The sequence below is a fragment of the Erpetoichthys calabaricus genome, chromosome 1, assembly GCF_900747795.2.
Source record: "Erpetoichthys calabaricus chromosome 1, fErpCal1.3, whole genome shotgun sequence".
Classification (NCBI taxonomy): Eukaryota; Metazoa; Chordata; class Cladistia; order Polypteriformes; family Polypteridae; genus Erpetoichthys; species Erpetoichthys calabaricus.
The window spans coordinates 98,269,297-98,289,393 of NC_041394.2; the positions used below are offsets into that span (position 1 = coordinate 98,269,297).

Consider the following 20,097-nt stretch of genomic DNA (forward strand, 5'->3'; position numbering starts at 1 on the left):
ACAAAGGACAGCAAGAGGAGGCTTGCTTTAACAGTACGGACTTTTCCATATAGCAGAAAGGAAAGTTGAGTATAAGTACAACTGAGAAGGAGGATTTGGAGGAGTCTTCCACCTGTGTAGTTAGGCAACCTGCAAAAAAAAAAAAGCTACTTTAATTAATTCAGACCTTTTTAGTTTCAGTTTACACGGCATGCTTGTTTTTAGTGCATCAGCTTACATATTTAATTGGAACATGAATTGGATAAAGAAGAATTTTGAAATCGCTGCTTAGTAAACGACAGGCTTGTCAGCTTAACAGCAAATGTATATTTTACTTATAAACCTATTAAGCACATTAGTCTTGTGTCTTCTTGGTAAACAACTTTTCAACTTTTCATACATTTGTGGCTTTTTTAAAGATTTATACTGTTATTAAAATTATTAGAAAAAACACACCTATATAAATATAGTAAATGTATATTTTAACATCAAAAAAGGTGTAGTGCAATTGATTTAATGGGCATGCATGTTTACATTTAAGCAGTGTTTAATTGCTAATGTCAATTGATTGTGTTGGAAAAAATGTAGATGTAGAAAAAATAACTTTTATTTGCCCAGAAAATAATACTGTACCGAGTACACTAAAGTGCTTTGCAAGGCTGACAGACGCTTGAAGAAAAAGACATAACAGCTACTCAGCAGCCTGTATGAGGTGTATGCAAATGAGCAATAAGGTGGACTCATGAGAGAAGGAGGGCAGGTGAAAAAAAGGAAAAAGACACGCCATTGACATGTGCACTGCCGACAGAGCTGTGAAGTAGAAGCACAGAGGAAAGTTCTGCTAAACACTGTTTCCATACATAGTGCTTGTTTAAAGCTTTGTATTGTTTTTGATAAATTAAATTGGAATCCCTTTTAACTGAAGATTTACCGTTTTCACACCATATCATATGTGGGAAATTCTGTATTTTGTTTAGCATTTTGTGAATACAGCATGATGTTTTAAGGGGCTGAGTCTAGAGTAGTGCTAATATTAAGTTATAAACTATGAACTGAATATCTTGGGTGTCTTTGTGCTTTTCTTCATTTAAAGTTGCAGTGGCATCTATAGTCTTAACCTTGTTTGCCGTCCTTTTAATTAGTGTTCTGTATTCATTTGCTTCTTATTTTATCCAGGCACAAAGCTCGACAGTTCAGGAGTAGCCTTTGCTGTGGTGGCAGCCTGTCAAGTTCTTGGATTACGTGATGTTCATTTAGCCTTATCAGAAGACCATGCTTGGGTAATTTTTGGTAAAAATGGAGAAGAGACTGCAGAGGTAACGTGGCATGGCAAAGGAAATGAAGATCGCAGAGGTCAGACTGTTTCTGCTGGTGTTGCTGAAAGAGTAGGCATCTCCCTCTTAATCTTTTCATCTGTAATGTGGATTTTTCATTAGAGGAATACAGTTTTTACCACACATCTTTTTGTTGTTGCTTCTTGACACCCATACGTAGTGTTCATTGCTACTAAACATTAAGATAATATTATTCAAATGCTTAATATTCCTGCCTAGCTCTATTTTTACATTTTTTGGACTTAATTTGTTCTTTTTACTTTATACTGGAGGTTTGCTTTTGATTTTGAAAGTTGTATTACTGCATAAAATGTCTCTCCTGTTAATTATATTTGATTTTAAATTTAAGGTTTATATTACACCAAGAGGGATAATTACTACAATATTTATCTTTATACTATTCCATTCGTACATGTAGTTACTTTACATTAGCCTACATTGACTATCAGTGCTTCTGCATTTGGAAGATGGTAAATCTTTTATCTGGTCATATCTTGATTTTTGAGAGGTGATGTAAACATAGGTCTGTTTGATCAGATTACATCTGATACTTTTCAGATGGCAGTAAGAAACACTTGGGTGAATGATGTTTCTGCAGACATTGATGAACATTTAGAAAATGCCATCACTCATCATTACTTGCCTCAATTAAAATAAATCAGTTATGTTTAGGAATTGCTAAATCTAACATTGTTAAATATACTGTGCCTTATAAAAGTGATCATACCTCAACTTTTCAGATGTTGCTGAATTACACATCACACTTGCATATCTTTAGGTCTGTATTTTTAGTGTAAAGTCACATACCCAAAAAAAGAATCAAACTACTAATTTGCTAACTATCTTAAAGTGAAAACTTGACATATGCTCTTTGCATAAATATTTATAGGTTTTGCTCTGGTTGTCATTTTCAGAAAATAGCAAGGTTGCTGTTGAGTTGTTACTCAGTTCAAAGAAAATCATTTAAAGATAAATCATAATTTTTTTTTTTTTGATAAAATGTCGGTTCAAAGTAAATCATTTAAAGATAAATCATAATTATTATTTTTTTTGATAAAATGCAAACTAATCATTTTATAGTATGTATTGTGTTTCCCGAAAAAAGTCAATGGGCCTCAGTTATATTGCCATTGTTTATTCTGATGTATCTAAGTACCTTTCTGTATAATATTTGTATATGTATTTCTTTTTTTTACAAGAAGCTAATATTTTTAGTTTGCTTGAGCTATTAACTGTTAAAAATGCCACATTCAGTCCTTGGTGATGTTGGTTTGAAAGAGAGCAGTAACCCTATATTAAAGTGCATCACCAATAATGGTATTTGGTAATGTTACAAAGTTGATTCACTCAAAACTAAAAACTGCCAAAAACTTCAACGCTGCATTGGCATCAATGTCTAATATTTGCACTGCCTCAGTAGTACGGTAGGTTTGAAAAAATGCCTACCTACAAAAAAAATAGAAGTTACTATTTACTTTTATTAGCTGAAAAGCACCACCCTGTTCTCTTCTTATCACATTTTGAAAAACAGTATCTCCATCAGCTATATAAAAATTTGTGCTGTATTCTGTCATGGCATGGCTCCACCAGTTAATTTGCTTGTATTATCTTGGGTTTTAATAGGGCTCATTAAGTTAATTTCCAGGTTGGTGTACTCTCGCTCCTTAAGATTATTACACACTTACATATAGAGATCCTGTAGACATAGTCTCAGGTGAAAGCCTAATTGTCAGTCACCCCGCAATATTCTACTTAGAACCCCGTCACATTCACACATAGATATCCTTAAATAGACAACAGAGAATAAGTCTCACAATATTCTACATGAGTCTTTACTTACATAAATATCCTTAATTAAACAATAGACTCGTAATATATCTCACAATATTCTATTGGAGTCTCTACTTAAGAACATACTTATTACCACCACTGACGAACATAGGGGCATCATCGCGATACAAAAAAAAGCACAACTGTTTTGGTTATGCCACTTACCAACCAAACTGTATGCCCTGCTTTTACTACAGTTGTCTCTTCTTTCGAGGAGCAACCTCTTAGCCTTGATAAACCCTATGGGCAGTTAATGTGGCTGCCTCTCGTACAGGTGCCTTCATTTTCAATTTATTATTTATATCATTCTAGATATAAACACGGAAGTTTAGAAATTTAAAAGCAACATGCTATTTATTAAATGGATAATAATTCCAAATAGAAAAAGAGATAATAGAAAATAAGATTGATAGCAAAGTCTGGATATACTGTATATAGTAGTTTAGAAAAAGATAATGAAGAAGTAGAGATGTCCCGGTGTGGTGTTGATTTAGCAGTCAATATTTATGAAATGCTTTAGCTGACGATTATATGAAAACAGTTGCACCCTCTCCTGATATTGCTCGTGTTGTTCCCGTTTCTTCTTTGAATATTGCTCTTAGACGAGACATTTTTATTTTGCAGCTCCTCGTGAGATTCTTCCAGCATGTCTTCCTTTCCCAAGCTGTAAAACAATTTGACAATTTGTTATCTCAGGTGCCCATCCATTCTCTGATTATAAAGTAATCAATATAGCTTGAGGCATCTTCTGGATTTATCCTCCATTTAAACAGATGTTACTGGGATTGATACCAGTACACTTAAGGAAAACAGGATGCTTGGATGTCCTGCCTCCTTAAGTGTTAAATTTATCCTGTACATTTGAGCAAAATATTTGTTTTAATGTGATACAATTCAAGAAGAAAATACATTTTGATGTTAACTGCCCTTCTACAATTAAGTTCATTTTTGTTTGTGTGAGCAAAATATAAAATTTAAAATCCATGATACTACATCGCCTTTTACCTTTTTTTTTTCTTCCACATTTTTAAGTGCACTCATTTAACCAACGGCACCCCATTCACTCCTCTAATGGCTCTTCACAAAGGAGGAAAACCCTCTACCTGAACTTTAAATGCTCTCTGTGGATTTTCAAGGAATGTAAAAAGATAATACTGGTTGAGAAACACTGTTCTATGGTAAATGCTGTAATCCAGCAAGACAGTGAAATTGTTATCCCAAAATAAAGAAAAAAAAATGTAGTTGCTACTTTGGATGAAATTGTGCTTTGCTTGGGGGCGAAGCTGAGTAATATACCTATACAGTCATATGAAAAAGTTTGGGAACGCCTCTTAATTCTTTGGATTTTTGTTTATCATTGGCTAAGCTTTCAAAGTGGCAACTTCCTTTTAATATATGCCATACCTTAATGAAGCAATAGTATTTCAGCAGTGACATTAAGTTTATTGTATTAACAGAAAATATGCAATGCGCATCATAACAAAATTAGACAGGTGCATAAATTTGGGCACCACAACAGAGATATTACATCAATACTTAGTTGAGTCTCCTTTTGCAAATATGAGTGTGTGGATTCTGGATGGAGGTATTTTTGACCATTCTTCCATACAGAATCTCTCCAGTTCAGTTCAATTTGATGGCTGCCGAGCATTGACAGCCTGCTTCAAACCATTCCTTAGATTTTCGATGATATTCAAGTCAGGGGACTGTGACGGCCATTCCAGAACATTGTACTTCTCCCTCTGCATGAATGCCGTTGGAGATTCTGAACTGTGTTTTGGGTCATTGTCTTGTTGGAATATCCAACCCCTGCATAACTTCAACTTTGTGACTGATGCTTGAACATTATCCTGAAGAATTTGTTGATATTGGGTTGAATTCATCCGACCCTTGACTTTAACAAGGGCCCCAGCCCCTGAACTAGCCACACAGCCCCACAGCATGATGGAACCTCCACTAAATTTGACAATAGGTAGCAGGTGTTTTTCTTGGAATGCGGTGTTCTTCATCCGCCATGCAAAGCACTTTTTGTTATGACCAAATAACTCAATTTGTGTCTCATCAGTCCAGAGCACTTTGTTCCAAAATTAATCTGGCTTGTCTAAATGAGCATTTGCATACAACAAGCGACTCTGTTTGTGGCGTGAGTGCAGAAAGGGCTTCTTACTCATCACCCTTCCATACAGATGTTTTGTGCAAATTGCGCTGAATTGTAGAACAATGTACAGATACACCATCTGCATCAAGATTTTCTTGCAGGTCTTTGGAGGTGATCTGTGGGTTGTCAGTAACCATTCTCACAATCCTGTGCATATGCCGCTCCTGTATTTTTCTTGGCCTGCCAGACCTGGGTTTAACAGCAACTGTGTCTGTGGCCTTCCATTTCCTGATTCCATTCCTTACAGTTGAAACTGACAGTTTAAACCTCTGAGATAGCTTTTTGTAGCCTTCCCCCTAAACCATGATACTGAACAATGTTTGTTTTCAGATCTTTTGAGAGTTGCTGTGAGGATCCCATGCTGTCACTCTTCAAAGTAGAGTCAAAGGAAAGCACAACTTGCAATTGACCACCTTAAATACCTTTTCTCATGATTGGACACACCTGTCTATGAAGTTCAAGGCTTAACGAGCTAATCTAACCAATTTGGTGTTGCAAGTAATCAGTATTGAGCAGTTACATGCATTCAAATCAGCAAAATTACAAGGGGACCCAAATGTTTTGCACAGCCAGTTTTTCACATTTGATTTAATTTCATACAACTAAATGCTACTTCACTAAAAATCTTTGTTCAGAAAACACCCCAGTACTCTGATGTTCCTAGGAAATGAAAGACATACCATTGTTATCTTTTTTGTTGAAAGTAGAGTAAATTACTATGGAGGCTGAGAGGGGTTCCCAAACTTTTTCATATGACTGTATATTCAATACCTTTCTTACTAAAACAATAGCGTGAAATTGACTACATTCACAGTCACAGCACCTGGCAAGCACTTGCTAAGCAAACCTTCTTTGAGCTATGCCAAACATTCCTCCTTTCACTTTGCTTCTGCAAGCGTCGTTCATTTGCATAAATTGTCATGCCCCATTTCTTCATGTGATTGTTGTGAGCGCTGTGGTGAAACGGGGGGCGTGGTGCGTTGGAATTTTTAACAGAAAATGTGAACAAATAAAAAAATGTGTTGGCTAGTTTTCTTATTTCTGTATCACCAAATTTCAATCAAATCGGTTAAAGTGTTTGAGATTTTTGGGTATTTATTTTTTTCTATTCTGTGGTGTTTTTTAGCCCTTAATAACAATATATAGAAATGTCCTTTCATAGTGGATGCCTACTGCCCCAGATGTACCATTCTGATAAATTTCAGCTTTATAGCTAAACAGGAAATGATGTTTTTGTTGGTGAGTGAATGAGGAAGAAACGTTGTAATGAAATTCATGGAACCATAAAAATATTTTGTTATAATGGAAATTTTGTTATAATGAATATGGGGAAAATACGTTTACTATTGTGACTGGTGTCACTGTCAATTTCTCCATCTCTAACAGCAGCAGTGCAAGGACCGCTCTGTAACTGCTGTTCTACATCTGGTAAACTGTAAACGAAGGGCAACGCAAATTGGTTGTCCTCAGCAGGATCAGACTTACCATATAACATGCTTGTCGCACAATGTTTTGAACATTTAACACTGGGCTTTCACATGCTCTTCCTTGTACTCTCCTGGGGCCTCATGTATAAACAGTGCGTACGCACAAAAATGTTCCACACTCACATCGCGATGTATAAAAAGTAAACTTGGCGTGAAGCCACACACATTTTCAAGCCAGCTCAATCCCTTGCGTACGCAAGTTCTCCGCGCTGAACCCAGCGTCAAAGCAGTGCCACTGTTCCTGTGTGGTTGCCCTTTCTTTCTTAGATTTGCATCCCTGACGCGGCTTTATCAAATACCCTGAAATTAACTGGATATTGTTTTTTAGTTCAAGGCATCTGATTGCAATCAACCTGTAACCATCTAGTTGTGCACCAAATGGCCAAACTATTCCAAATACCATAGCCACTTTAGCGTTGTTACTATCAGTACACCAATCGGAGTATTTTAACCCAGTGTGTCTGAGTGTGGATTCACAGTTCTACAGCAGCTGATCGGAAAGCTCTGTGGCAGATTGTGTCAAGAGCGGGAGAAATATCGGGATACAGCTTCTAGCACATGCTGTCTCAGCCATGTGCACAGTCTGTTTAAACTTCTCCATTTCGGCAAACGCTTCAGAGTCTTTCCTGTTTCATCCCAAGAGCTATAAATGCACTCAATCAGTCCATCATGTGCTCCCGGTAGAGCTGTTTGTACTTAAACGTGCATTACAGTTGTAATATTGCAGAACCTGAGCCTCTTATGCTTTCATATTGTATATTTTTCACAGTTTTTTTATCCTATTATTATTGTTGTTGTTATTTTACCATTTTATAGGAGAATAAGTTTATGGAGGATTTTCATATTGAATCTCATTGTATCATACAATACCAATAAAGGAAAATTCAATTCAGTTAAGAGCGCATATTTACAGATGATGATGACTGGCTTCTAAATCGAATTAGATTTCCAGGTGCTGTCTTCTTGGAGCTCTTGATATCATTTTTAAGGTGAAATGCATCCATCCATCCATTTTCCAACCCGCTGAATTCGAACACAGGGTCACGGGGGTCTGCTGGAGCCAATCCCAGCCAACACAGGGCACAAGGCAGGAACCAATCCTGGGCAGTGTGTCAACCCACCGCAGGACACACACAAACACACCAAGCACACACTAGGACCAATTTAGAATCGCCAATCCTCCTAACCTGCATGTCTTTGGACTGTGGGAGGAAACCGGAGCGCCCAGAGGAAACCCACGCAGACACGGGGAGAACATGCAAACTCCATGCAGGGAGAACCCGGGAAGCAAATCCAGGTCCCCAGGTCTCCCAACTGCGAGGCAGCAGCACTACCCACTGCGCCACCGTGCCACCTGGTGAAATGCAGTAAAGTATATATATATTACATTATACAGATACATTTTTAATTTCATTTAAATAATATATATTGTTGATGATTAAATATGCGAGGACTCAGTGGGCAGCAGTAGCAATGAGCAGCCGCCCCATTCAGGGATTGTTCCTGCCTCGCGCTGTATGCTTGCTGGGACTGGCGTGACCCTGGATGGAATGATGATACATGTACTACAAAGATATTGCATTGTTCCTTAACAGTTTTTGAAGAATCGGCGTTCTAAGTTTACAGATGGCTTGACATTATTTAAATAGCTGATTAGGCGATTGGTTACTTGGAGAAAGAAATGGAAGGACAGAAATCGGGAGTTAATATGTTTGAAAGAGACAGTACTGTATTTTATTGAGGGTTGTGCATGGCGCAGCAAGCATCTTGTGGGAGGCAGGAACAATCTCTGGTAGGGGTGCCGGCTCGTCGCTTCCACTGCTTTGACGTGCCTTAATGTTTTATGCATGCTTTAATTTCAATCATCATGAAAATGATATTAAGTATACATCTTAGTATTTAAATTGTTCAGAGAGCTGCAACATCATGAATGTAATGTATTCTGTGTCCTGTTGGTATAAGAGAAAGACCATTTAAGAAGCACGTAGTGATTCACACACATAAGAGTACATAGAATAACACACAGAATACGAAGCATTTAACGTGCCACTTTAGTTACAATGGGATTTGAGAAACTATTAAACAAATTTAAAATTAAGTTTATGACATTCTGCTTTAATGACAAAATAAACTGTGATTTAAAGTGGAAATTTCGACCTTTTTTCACTCTGTGTTCCAGTTTTTTTTTTCCCTTTCTCTGTACCCTAATACACTTCCATATGACACTCAGACGGCGGGCTACGACACGCCTTTTCACAGCGACTTTGATATCTGACCACTTCTTATTTATTTCTGGCACTGTGCGACTTTCTGAACTTAAACTTTCAATTTTCTCAGCCACTCTATCACTCGATCAACTTCCTTTACATCACTGCTTAAACCGATAAATAGTTGGTTCATTGCCTCTATTTGCTATTCGCTGTAGTTCTTCTTTTTCCCTGTGCTTTTGCCATTGTCGTTTCACAGAACACAAAACATAAGGGGCTATTTATATTGATTTGCATATTCAAAGAGGTGTTATTCTGGGAGGAGTCAGGGTGGGTTCGCAGGCACGTGCACGAGCATTACTTTCCACCCTGACCAGGATGTATGGAGCAGAAGAATGTGGAAGTTGTCGTACGCACAGATTTATGCATCTGGATTTTATTGTGCGTGCTCACATTTCTGCTTTTGTCTGTTCTACGCACGGCATTATGCATGAGGCCCCTGCTCTGCCACAACAGTGATTCTGAGACACTGATGTTCAGATCTGAAGATGGGAGCTAAAGCAGGATGACTGCCCTCGTGTCATGGCTCCTATCTTGTGTGCTTGAGTACTGAAGTATTGAGACTGTACCTGTCTCCTCTATACAGTAATAAAGTACCTGTATTTTTCTTGGAAACCTGGACTCACCTTTCTGTCTCTTGTGCAACTCTGTGACCCAAGCTTGATAATACCTGTTTAAAAAAACAGTGTTTCTTAAACTGCAAAAAATATTTCATTTGAAAATGAGATAGTAGATGTAACTTTTTTTTTCCCCAACATAAAATTTGTTAATTGCAAAGAAAACTTTGAGAAGCGCTACGAAACTTGAGCAGTACAGTATCTCCACCTACTCATGTGGACATTCAGTGATGCTCTGACTCAGAATTCGGCATTGCATTATGTTAAAATGAAATTTGTTAAATATTATATTGTCTGAATGTGTGTCTGGGCCAACAAAAAGTATTTGCTATTCTGAAAATGTAATTACTTTAGTATACGCTATACTTTGAGATCAGGTTTGATCTGTACTGTGTATATATGAATGTGTGTGTGTGTGGGGATCCATTTCATGTATCTGTAATAAGATCGAGTCAGTGTTCTATCAAATAAGTGCTAAATAAGTTATGTTTGAGTGGCACTAAAATCAAAATTAGTCTCTAGTACAGGCATCATTAAATGGTGGACCCAGACCAAGTGACAGCACTATCCAGACCATGAAACATTTCTGATAAATGAATGAGAATGACTGATAATTTTTTTTCACTGCAGAAGAGTGAGCGTCTGTTTGTGCCACTCAATGGAAAGCTAATCAATGTGATTTGTTAGTATTAATTTTGTTGATAAAAACCTATGATGAAAAGTATTCATTAAACACATTTTTTCTGTGATGAAAACAGAACAAAAATAAAATAAAAATGTGCCATTAATGACGAAAACTAAGACAAATGCTTTTAAAATCATTGTTGATGAAAACTAAACAAAATGAAAATGTTACAAACAGACAACTTGAAAACTAGTGATGTGAAGCTTTTTGCACATGTCTATTACACATGACATGGTCTGCCAACAAATAACGAGCATGAATGCAGTGTTGCAATTTTTAAAATGCATGCTTGTAATTGCATAACAGTAGTTTGGGTACCATCAGGAAATCATCACGTAAGCCAGAATCCTGCTCCATTCCGATCTGCTATGTCGGCCAATGTGATTCTTAGGCGATAAAGCGGTCAGACATATGGACCACCTTTAATTAAAACAGTGACAAAAATAAAACCCAATATAAGCCATGTAGAATAAACTCCCAGGAAAGAACACCACAAACCTGAAGAGGGGTCTAGAGGCGCACCATCCTGAGATTCATGCCACGATATGTAACATCTAGGTGTTGACTTGACTGACGCTAGTACCACTACCTCTGGTTCTTGTTCACCATGCTAATTCTAATGCGTCAAGGTTTATTTTAGGTGTGGTTCTAGCAAGAGTATCGCATCAATAGTAAGGTCAATACTGCACTATTGCATGAATTTTGAGAATTTCAGCGTGTGATTGGGGAAAACATGCTTATTAATAGGGAAAGAAGCCAACACACAGACATACACACGCTTTTGTTATTGCAAGTTTTATCACTTTATGAATTTCTTAAGAAACGGATTCGTGCAGCTTTGAGAGCGCAATCAGATGTGCTCAGCCTCAGATGTGAGTTGTAACTGTTTTAGCTTGTAGTGTCACGCATTTGTTACAGCAGAGAAAATGACTGGGGGATTAATCACTTTTAGTACAGTGTCCTATATGGTCCCGATAGAGGAACAGAAGCTTCACTTTCATTCCTTGATTATAATGAGCATATCTACATGTTTGTCCGAGCTTCCATCCATTTTGTAACAGGTGGATACAGTTCGGAGTTGAAACCACCTCACACACATCCACTTACTTATACCGGCGTATTGGTAACAACAGTCATAGCAATTGAATTTCGAGGCAAGTTTCAAATGAAGTGGCTATCTGTCTTGTCACCATCATTGATGAAATGAGCTGCTCCATTTGTTAATACTAACATAAAATGTATTTAGGGTTTCAGTTCTTGAAGCGCATCTCCAATTAATATGCGTACATGTACAGCTGTGGTCAAAAGTTTTGAGAATGACACAAATATTAATTTTCACAAAGTTTGCTGCCTCAGTTTTTATGATGGCAATTTGCATATACTCCAGAATGTCATGAAGAGTGATCAGATGAATTGCAATTAATTGCAAAGTCCCTCTTTGCCATGAAAATGAACTTAAACCCCAAAAAAACATTTCCACTGCATTTCAGCCCTGCCATAAAAGGATCATCATTGCTTTGCACAAAAAGGGCTTCACAGGCAAGAATATTGCTGCTAGTAAGACTGCACCTAAATCAACCATTTATCGAATCATTTAGAACTTCAAGGAGAGAGGTTCAATTGTTGTGAAGAAGGCTTCAGGGCACCCAAGAAGGCCCAGCAAGGAACAGGACTGTCTTCTACAGTTGATTCAGCTGCAGGATCAGGGTACCACCAGTGCAGAGCTTGTTCAGGAAGGGCAGCAGGCAGGTGTGAGTGCATCTGCACGCATAGTGAAGCAAACAATTTTGGAGGATGGCCTAGTGTCAAGAAGGGGCAGCAAAGAAATCACTTCTCTCCAAGAAAAACATCAGGGACAGGCTGATATTCTGTAAAAGGTACAGGGATTGGACTGCTGAGTACTGGGATAAAATCCATCCCCTTTCTGATTGTTTGGGTCATCTGGAAAAAAGATTATCTAGAGAAGAAAAAGTAAGCGCTACCATCAGTCTTGTGTCATGCCAACAGTAAAGCATCCTGAAACCATTCATGGGTGGGGTTTCTTCACACAATTTTGCCTAAGCACACAGCCATAAATAAAGAATTGTACCAAAACATCCTCCGAGAGCAACTTCTCACATCCGTCCAAGAATAGTTTGGTGATGAACTGCCTTTTTCAGCACAATGCAGCACCGTGCCATAAGACAAAAGTGGCTCGGGGAACAAAACATTAAAATTTTGTGTGCATGGCCAGGAAACTCCCCAGAACTTGTGATCAATGCTCAAGAGGCGGGTGGACAAGCAAAAATCTACAAATTCTGACAAACTGCAAGCATTGATTATGCAAGAATGGGCTTCCATCAGTCAGGATTTGGCCCAGAAGTTGATTGACAGCATGCCAGGGCGAATTGCAGAGGTCTTGAAAATGAAGGGCCAACACTGCAAATATTGACTCTTTGCATAAACTTAATGTAATTTTCAATAAAAGCCTTTAAAACAAATGAAATGCTTGTAATTATACTTCAGTATACCATAGAAACATCTGACAAAAAGATCTAAAAACACTGAAGCAGCAGACTTTGTGAAAACCAATACTTGTCATTCTCAAAACCTTTGGACATCACTGTACATTACAGCAAAACCGCATTGCTTCACTACTGAATATGAATATGCAAACACTAAATTTGTGTTATTCGTTTGGTTTTTGAGGGCAAGCTAATGTTTATGAGAATGACCCCTAAAACGTGAAGAATGTAGTTAAAAGCACTTATGTCATATACAGGTGCTGGTCATAAAATTAGAATATCATGACAAAGTTGATTTATTTCAGTAATTCCATTCAAAAAGTGAAACTTGTATATTAGATTCATTCATTACACACAGACTGATATATTTCAGATGTTTATTTCTTTTAATGTTGATGATTATAACTGACAATACCATGGGATGCCATGGTCCTTAAACCAGGTACTGGTAGCTTTGGCACTGTGTGCAGGTGCCAGGTCCTGTTGGAAAATGAAATCTGCATCTCCATAAAGTTTGTCAGCAGCAGGAAGCATGAAGTGCTCTAAAACTTCCTGGTAGACGGCTGCGTTGACCTTGGACCTCAGAAAACACAATGGACCAACACCAGCAGATGACATGGCACCCCACACCATCACTGACTGTGGAAACTTTACACTGGACCTCACGCAACGTGGATTCTGTGCCTCACCTCTCTTCCTCCAGACTCTGGGACCTTGATTTCCAAAGGAAATGCAAAATTTACTTTCATCAGAGAACATAACTTTGGACTACTCAGCAGCAGTCCAGTCCTTTTTGTCTTTAGCCCAGGCGGGACGCTTCTGACGCTGTCTCTTGTTCAAGAGTGGCTTGACACAAGGAATGCGACAGCTGAAACCCATGTCTTGCATACGTCTGTGCGTGGTGGTTCTTGAAGCACTGACTCCAGCTGCAGTCCACTCTTTGTGAATCTCCCAAACATTTTTGAATGGGTTTTGTTTCACAATCCTCTCCAGGGTGTGGTTATCCCTATTGCTTGTACACTTTTTTCTACCACATCTTGTCCTTCCCTTTGCCTCTCTATTAATGTGCTTGGACACAGAGCTCTGTGAACAGCCAGCCTCTTTAGCAATGACCTTTTGTGTCTTGCCCTCCTTGAGTAAGGTGTCAATGGTCGTCTTTTGGACAACTGTCAAGTCAGCAGTCTTCCCCATGATTGTGTAGCCTACAGAACTAGACTGAGAGACCATTTAAAGGCTTTTGCAGGTGTTTTGAGTTGAGTGTGGCACCAGGTGTCTTCAATATTGAACCTTTTCACAATATTCTAATTTTCCGAGATATTGAATTTGGGACTTTCATTAGTTGTCAGTTATAATCATCAACATTAAAAGAAATAAACATTTGAAATACATCAGTCTGTGTGTAATGAATGAATCTAATATACAAGTTTCACTTTTTGATTGGAATTACTGAAATAAATCAACTTTGTCATGATATTCTAATTTTATGAGCAGCACCTGTACATTTTTTTTGGTAAAAAGCAGCATAACTAAGGCATTTGAGGAGCAGAAAATTGTGATGGCACACCACAACTGCCATTATTTGACCAAGATCTTTTGGAGTAAATCCTTTCTACACTCTTCATTTTATGTTTAATAATCACTACATGTGGTTTTGCTTATTAGTGTGCATGTTAGTATAATAGTTTAGAAGTACAATATGTTCAGTGCATATTCATATGTGAAATAAGATGATTTTGACTGTTTGACTAATTTATTTTTAGTCGACTAAAACTGATTTACTTTTTAACGACTAAAATTTAATTTACTTTTTGTCGAGTAAAACTAGACTAAAACTAACTAATAATTAAATCACTAAAATGTGACTAAAACTAAAATGCAATTTAGTCAGAATGACTAAGGCTAAATCAAAATGTTTTGTCAAAATTAACACTGGATTGTTACAATCCACAGAATGAAGTTAAAGAAATGAAAGAGAAACAGGTAACTTGTTCCAAAAAGTGGAAAGTATATGCAGAAAACTGAACTTTCAAATATGAAAGGATGATCCAATATGTTAATTCTTCCTGCATGTAGTTCAAAACCAGTTTGTCTCATGTGTTCCGAAACTGTGGCTTTAGTAAAAAGTAGCAATGTGAAGCGTCACTATGAGAGAAAACACAGATAGTTTGCGCAAACGCATCCGCAGCAGACCGATGTGAGGGCACATAAAATAACCAAACTGAGAGCCTGTTATTACGGATCCACTAGAGCCATCTCACATTAATTTACAGCCCAGAAGCATGGATTTTGGGGCAACATAAAAAAACATTTTCTGATGGGTCCATTGTAAAGGAGTGCACTTTTTAGTTTATTCAGATGGTTCTCTTTTCTTTTACTTAAAATGTGATTGTGATAGGCCTATTGCTTTATATGTTCTGTTAAAAATAGTTATTTATATTCCATCCAAATACAAGGCCAATTAAATTCAAAGGATCCACATGTTTAAAGTCCTTACTGAAAACTGAAAATGAATATTGTTGAAATGCTATGGTAACTAGTTTTTGTTTTTTATATATAGGCTTTCAGTGACTACATATCGTATAGGGATCTGAATCACAGCACAAATGTGAGGTTTGGACTTTTGATTGGAGAAAATTTTGTTGGTCAGACCTCTTGAAATTTTCATTCAATACCCCTGCTCTAATACCTCTCTATTTAACTCATCAGTATGCCAGGTTGAAAAAAGTCTAGGAAATAGAAGTATAATGATAATCCCTACCCATTATTTCATTTTGTAGTATCTTTACTAATTTATGCAAACAATGCTGCATAACCATCCAAGTAATGCATGGTGTCAGTTTTTAAGTGGAATAGAAGCAACAAAGATCTTTATTTAGCACGTCAGGAGCAAAGTTGTAGGTAGAGCAGTGTTTTCCAACCCCCTTTCTCTGTGGTGGCACATTTTTGTAACCCAAAATAAGCATTAAATCTCTTAGACATGGTAAACTGTCCTCAGGGGGCAGCATAAAAAGTAGCTTGGAAATTGCCACTCACAGACACAGCATTTAGGTAACTCTTTGGATGCATTTCCCAGCTGAAATGTCCCTTTGCCCACTCATACAGGAAGACAGTTTGGTCCTTAGTTATTATAGATAGAAAATCAGTTAATTGAGTATTTCACTACAACTGTCTATTTCAGATACCAATGAATAGTAAAATGTAGTAAAAAGTAGAAGTAAAAAAGTAAAATGTAATAAAAAGTAAATAAAAAATTAAATTACATTTGTGCCTTATCAAAAACAATATTATGAATTACTTTATTGTCTAACTTACATTCTGTAAACATTGCTTTTTTGCATTTCTGTTCCCATATTGTTCGGAATATTTTTCTATTTCTTGTTTATTGGATGATTCAGTAGGAGTAATGATTCGGTGAGCAGTGTGGAAGGGAGTGGTCAAGGCTGAATAACGCAGACACAACGGAAAACTTTTTATATTGTGACCACCAAACTCACAGACAAACGTCCCAGCTTAAATAAAAGATTTATTCTTCCAAATATCTTGCACAAAGACTTCAAAAAACGGCATAAACCAAACACAATGCAATTCTTTTTTTTTTTCTTTCTCTCCTTTCACTCCTCTATGTAAGCTTTATCCTCTTCCACCCAGTTCTTTACTTGCCTGGAATAGGTGGTCTCTTTTATCTTGGACCTGTGAGTACTTCTGGTGCTAGGACATAGCTCAATGGAAGTACTTCTGGTTCAATTGGAAGTCCCACAAAGTAGATATTATTGATCCTTTCAGCTCACCATGACGGGCTCCCACAGGGCCCAACAGGGCTGCTTTATGGGATGTGGCAGTCCTAACCCAAGAGTAAATATTTATGAGTGCTCCTCTCCCCCATTCCTTCCATTGTACTGGCCTCCTGGAGGGGTAAGGATCCTTGTTTAGTCCTGGCCTGGATTCCAGTCCATGTGTGTCATCTATTACAGTATATATTGAAAGTATTAGATGCAATGGATGTGTCCCAAAAATTAAAAAGGATCCTTAAAAGTATTAGTCAGAAATTTGTCGGAATGGTACTATTAAATCAGAAATGGAAAGTGGAAAAGAGTATGCAACAGGGAGATAGCCTCAGTCCTGTACTATTTGTGATATATATGGATTATATAGTTAATATGAGCAAGAAAGAAATTAGAAATTCAGCCTTGGGATACTATAAATTAAATCTAGCATTGACATTAATTACAATAAGTGAGCAACACATACAAAGGAAATTAATGACATGGAAGAGCAAGCTAGAAGCGAAAGGTATTGTAATACATTTAGAGAAAACTAAAGTAATAAAAACAAGACAAGAACAAGAAGAGAAATGGTAAATGTGGATACAGATAGATGGAAAACAAATATAAAATGTGTCAGTGGAATAGTACCTGGGAGTAGTTATAACTGATGACGCAATGATAGATGAAGAATTTAAAAACTGAATAAACAAGGAAAATGAAAAAATATTATCAAATTAAAAACACCTTAGTAAGAAAAAAAAAAAAGAATTATGTATAAAGAAGAAGACACATCTATATAAAACCATATATACCAACAATTTTATAAGCTGCAGAATCTTGGGCAATATTAAATAAGCAAGCATCTAAAATAACAGCAGTTGAAATTAAGTGTTTAAGATGAGTGATATATTTAAAAAAAAGAGACAATATATAAAAAACGAATAATCTGTGAAGAAGTGGAAATGCAACCACTACTGGAAACCACATAAATAAAACCACTATAGTGGTGTGAACATACAATAAGGACGAGTGAAAAAAGGTATCTCAAAAAGGTGTTTGAAATGAAGGGTGAAGGAAAAAGACAGAGGGGCAGACCTAGAAGGTTATGGGAAGAAAACATCAAAGAAACAGCCAGAAAAAAAAGTATAACCATGACACAAATGAAGCTCCTGATAAAAGACAGAAAAAAACAGAGATTTTGACAGAGTAAGTTAAACTGTTCAACAGAGAAGAGTAAAATAAAATTGGAAAGTCCAGGTTTGCAATAGACACTCATTCAAACAGATTTACTTCTGTAATCAATAAAAGAGTTTCTCCTACAGAATATTAGCTAAAGGGACTTATAGAACCAGCACATTTGAACTTGGTTAAGACAGCATAAGAATGTTATGTTACAAGACGTTACTGAAGGTGATAAGGGTATGTGGGTTATCAATAGCCTCTAAAACTTTTATGGGGGAAGAGAGATTTTCTGAAAAATATTCTTGAAGCTTCTGTTTTAAAAACTTATCCTGTCATTTAATATCCTGGTTATGAGCTTTTTACTTTTTGCAGAACTGTCATATTTGTTTGGTTTTTGTTTTGTTAGCCTTTGAAGTTATGCACGCTTCTGAGAGAATCTGTACATATTGCGTTTGCTGTTTGTTTTTCTTTCCTTCTAGAGTTGGCTTTACTTGAAAGGCTCTTACCTAAAATGCACCCGCAACATGGAAGTGGCATTCATGGTGTGTGCTATCAATCCTTCAATTGATTTACACACAGATAGCATTGAGCTTCTTCAACTGCAGCAGGTGAGCACTGTTTGCTTTAGACTGAATTCCAGTGGAAGACAATGAAGGCAAAAGGTATTCCTGACTGCACACATTTTGAGGTTTATTATGATTCTAACAATCACATTTTTTTGGTTAATATTCATTATAGTTCTGTCTTTTGAAGTTGTGTTAAACTGTGAATATATGCCCTATTAACAGTGATGCACAATTTGCTTGATTTTCTTTGGTTTTTAAGTCTTTACCCTGGGTTCATGTAGGAATTCAGTTTGTGGAAAGTTACAGCCTAAGATTCTTTCACAGGCTTTGAGGATGTGTTGCAGATTGGCCTTATCCTGAACAGAGGCAGCACCAAACCAGACAGTTAGAGATGATGTCAGAATGGACTTGATATGATGGCTGTGTAGAATTAGACCAATACTACTTGAATGCGATGGAATTTCCTCAGCTGCCGCAAAAAAACATCCTTTGATGGGCTTTCTTAATAATACATGTTATGTTCATCCATCCATCCATTATCCAACCCGCTATATCCTAACTACAGGGTCACGGGGGTCTGCTGGAGCCAATCCCAGCCAACATAGGGCGTAAGGCAGGAAACAAACCCTGGGCAGGGCATCAGCCCACCGCAGATGTTATGTTAATGTCCCACTTAATGTTTTGTGACAGCACAGTGCCCAGAAACTTAAATGATCCTGTCATCCTAATGGCTGAGCCGTTTATTGCAAGTGATAGGTGAAAAGGTGACTGTTTCCTGAAATCTATGATCATCTCCTGAGTTTTTTTTTAATTTTTTTATTAATGTTAAGGTCCAAGTTATTATGGCTGCATCACAATGTCAGATTTTCCATGTCTTGTCTGTATATGGACTTGTCATTATTTGAAAAGAAGTTTGACAGACAAATTGATAGAGGTATAGTCATTTTTATAAAGTGAGGAGAGTGGTGGGGAAAGGACACATCCCAGCAGTGCACCAGTACTAAGCGTTAACAGGTCAGACGTGTTTGTTCAACCACACATACTGTTTCTTATCTGTAAGAAAGTCTGTGATCCAATGGCAGATTGAACTAGATAGGTTGAACGGTGTGAATTTCTTATCTAGGAGCTCCGGGATCCTCACATACTGTATGCCACTGGCTTATCAAGGTGTTGGTAAATGAAGCTTAGACCTAAATTCACTGCATCATCATCTACAGACTAGTTGGCTCTCTATGCAACCTGAAATGGGTCCAGGAACTCTCTTGTTGCATTCTTGAGGTAATTCAGAATAAGGCATTCAAAGGTCTTCAATACCACAGAGGTTAACGCTACTGGTCTTTAATCATTTAGGCCTGTGACCTTTGATATTTTTTTTTGCTACTAGAATGATGGTGGAGGTCTTGAAGCAGACAGGAACAGTGCACAGATCCAGATATTGGTTGAAAATGTCTGCAAATACTGTAGACAACTGATTTCCCTTTTCACACTCGGGCACTGTGGAGACAAGGTCCAGGCCTGCAGCTTTTTAAAATTTTTGCTTTTTGAATTAGCTGTAGAGGTCTTAAGAAGTGACATTAAGAGCAGAAGTTAAGAAGTGGAGTGTAATGTACAGTGATCCCTCGCTATATCGCGCTTCACCTTTCACGGCTTCACTCCATCGCGGATTTTATATGCAAGCATATTTAAATATATATCGCAGATTTTTTGCTGGTTCGTGGATTTCT

General features: G+C 37.3%; 1 protein-coding gene across 2 annotated transcripts in view; it reads left to right on the forward strand.

Annotated features, from left to right (window-relative positions):
* men1 (multiple endocrine neoplasia I) overlaps positions 1-20,097 on the forward strand; it is a 63,949-nt gene that overhangs the window by 18,443 nt on the left and 25,409 nt on the right. For both annotated transcript variants that reach the window (XM_028804094.2, XM_028804103.2), the window contains exons 3-4: positions 1,156-1,364; positions 18,287-18,415. In XM_028804094.2, coding sequence (XP_028659927.2) covers positions 1,156-1,364; positions 18,287-18,415 — 338 coding nt within the window. The remainder of the gene's footprint in view (positions 1-1,155; positions 1,365-18,286; positions 18,416-20,097) is intronic.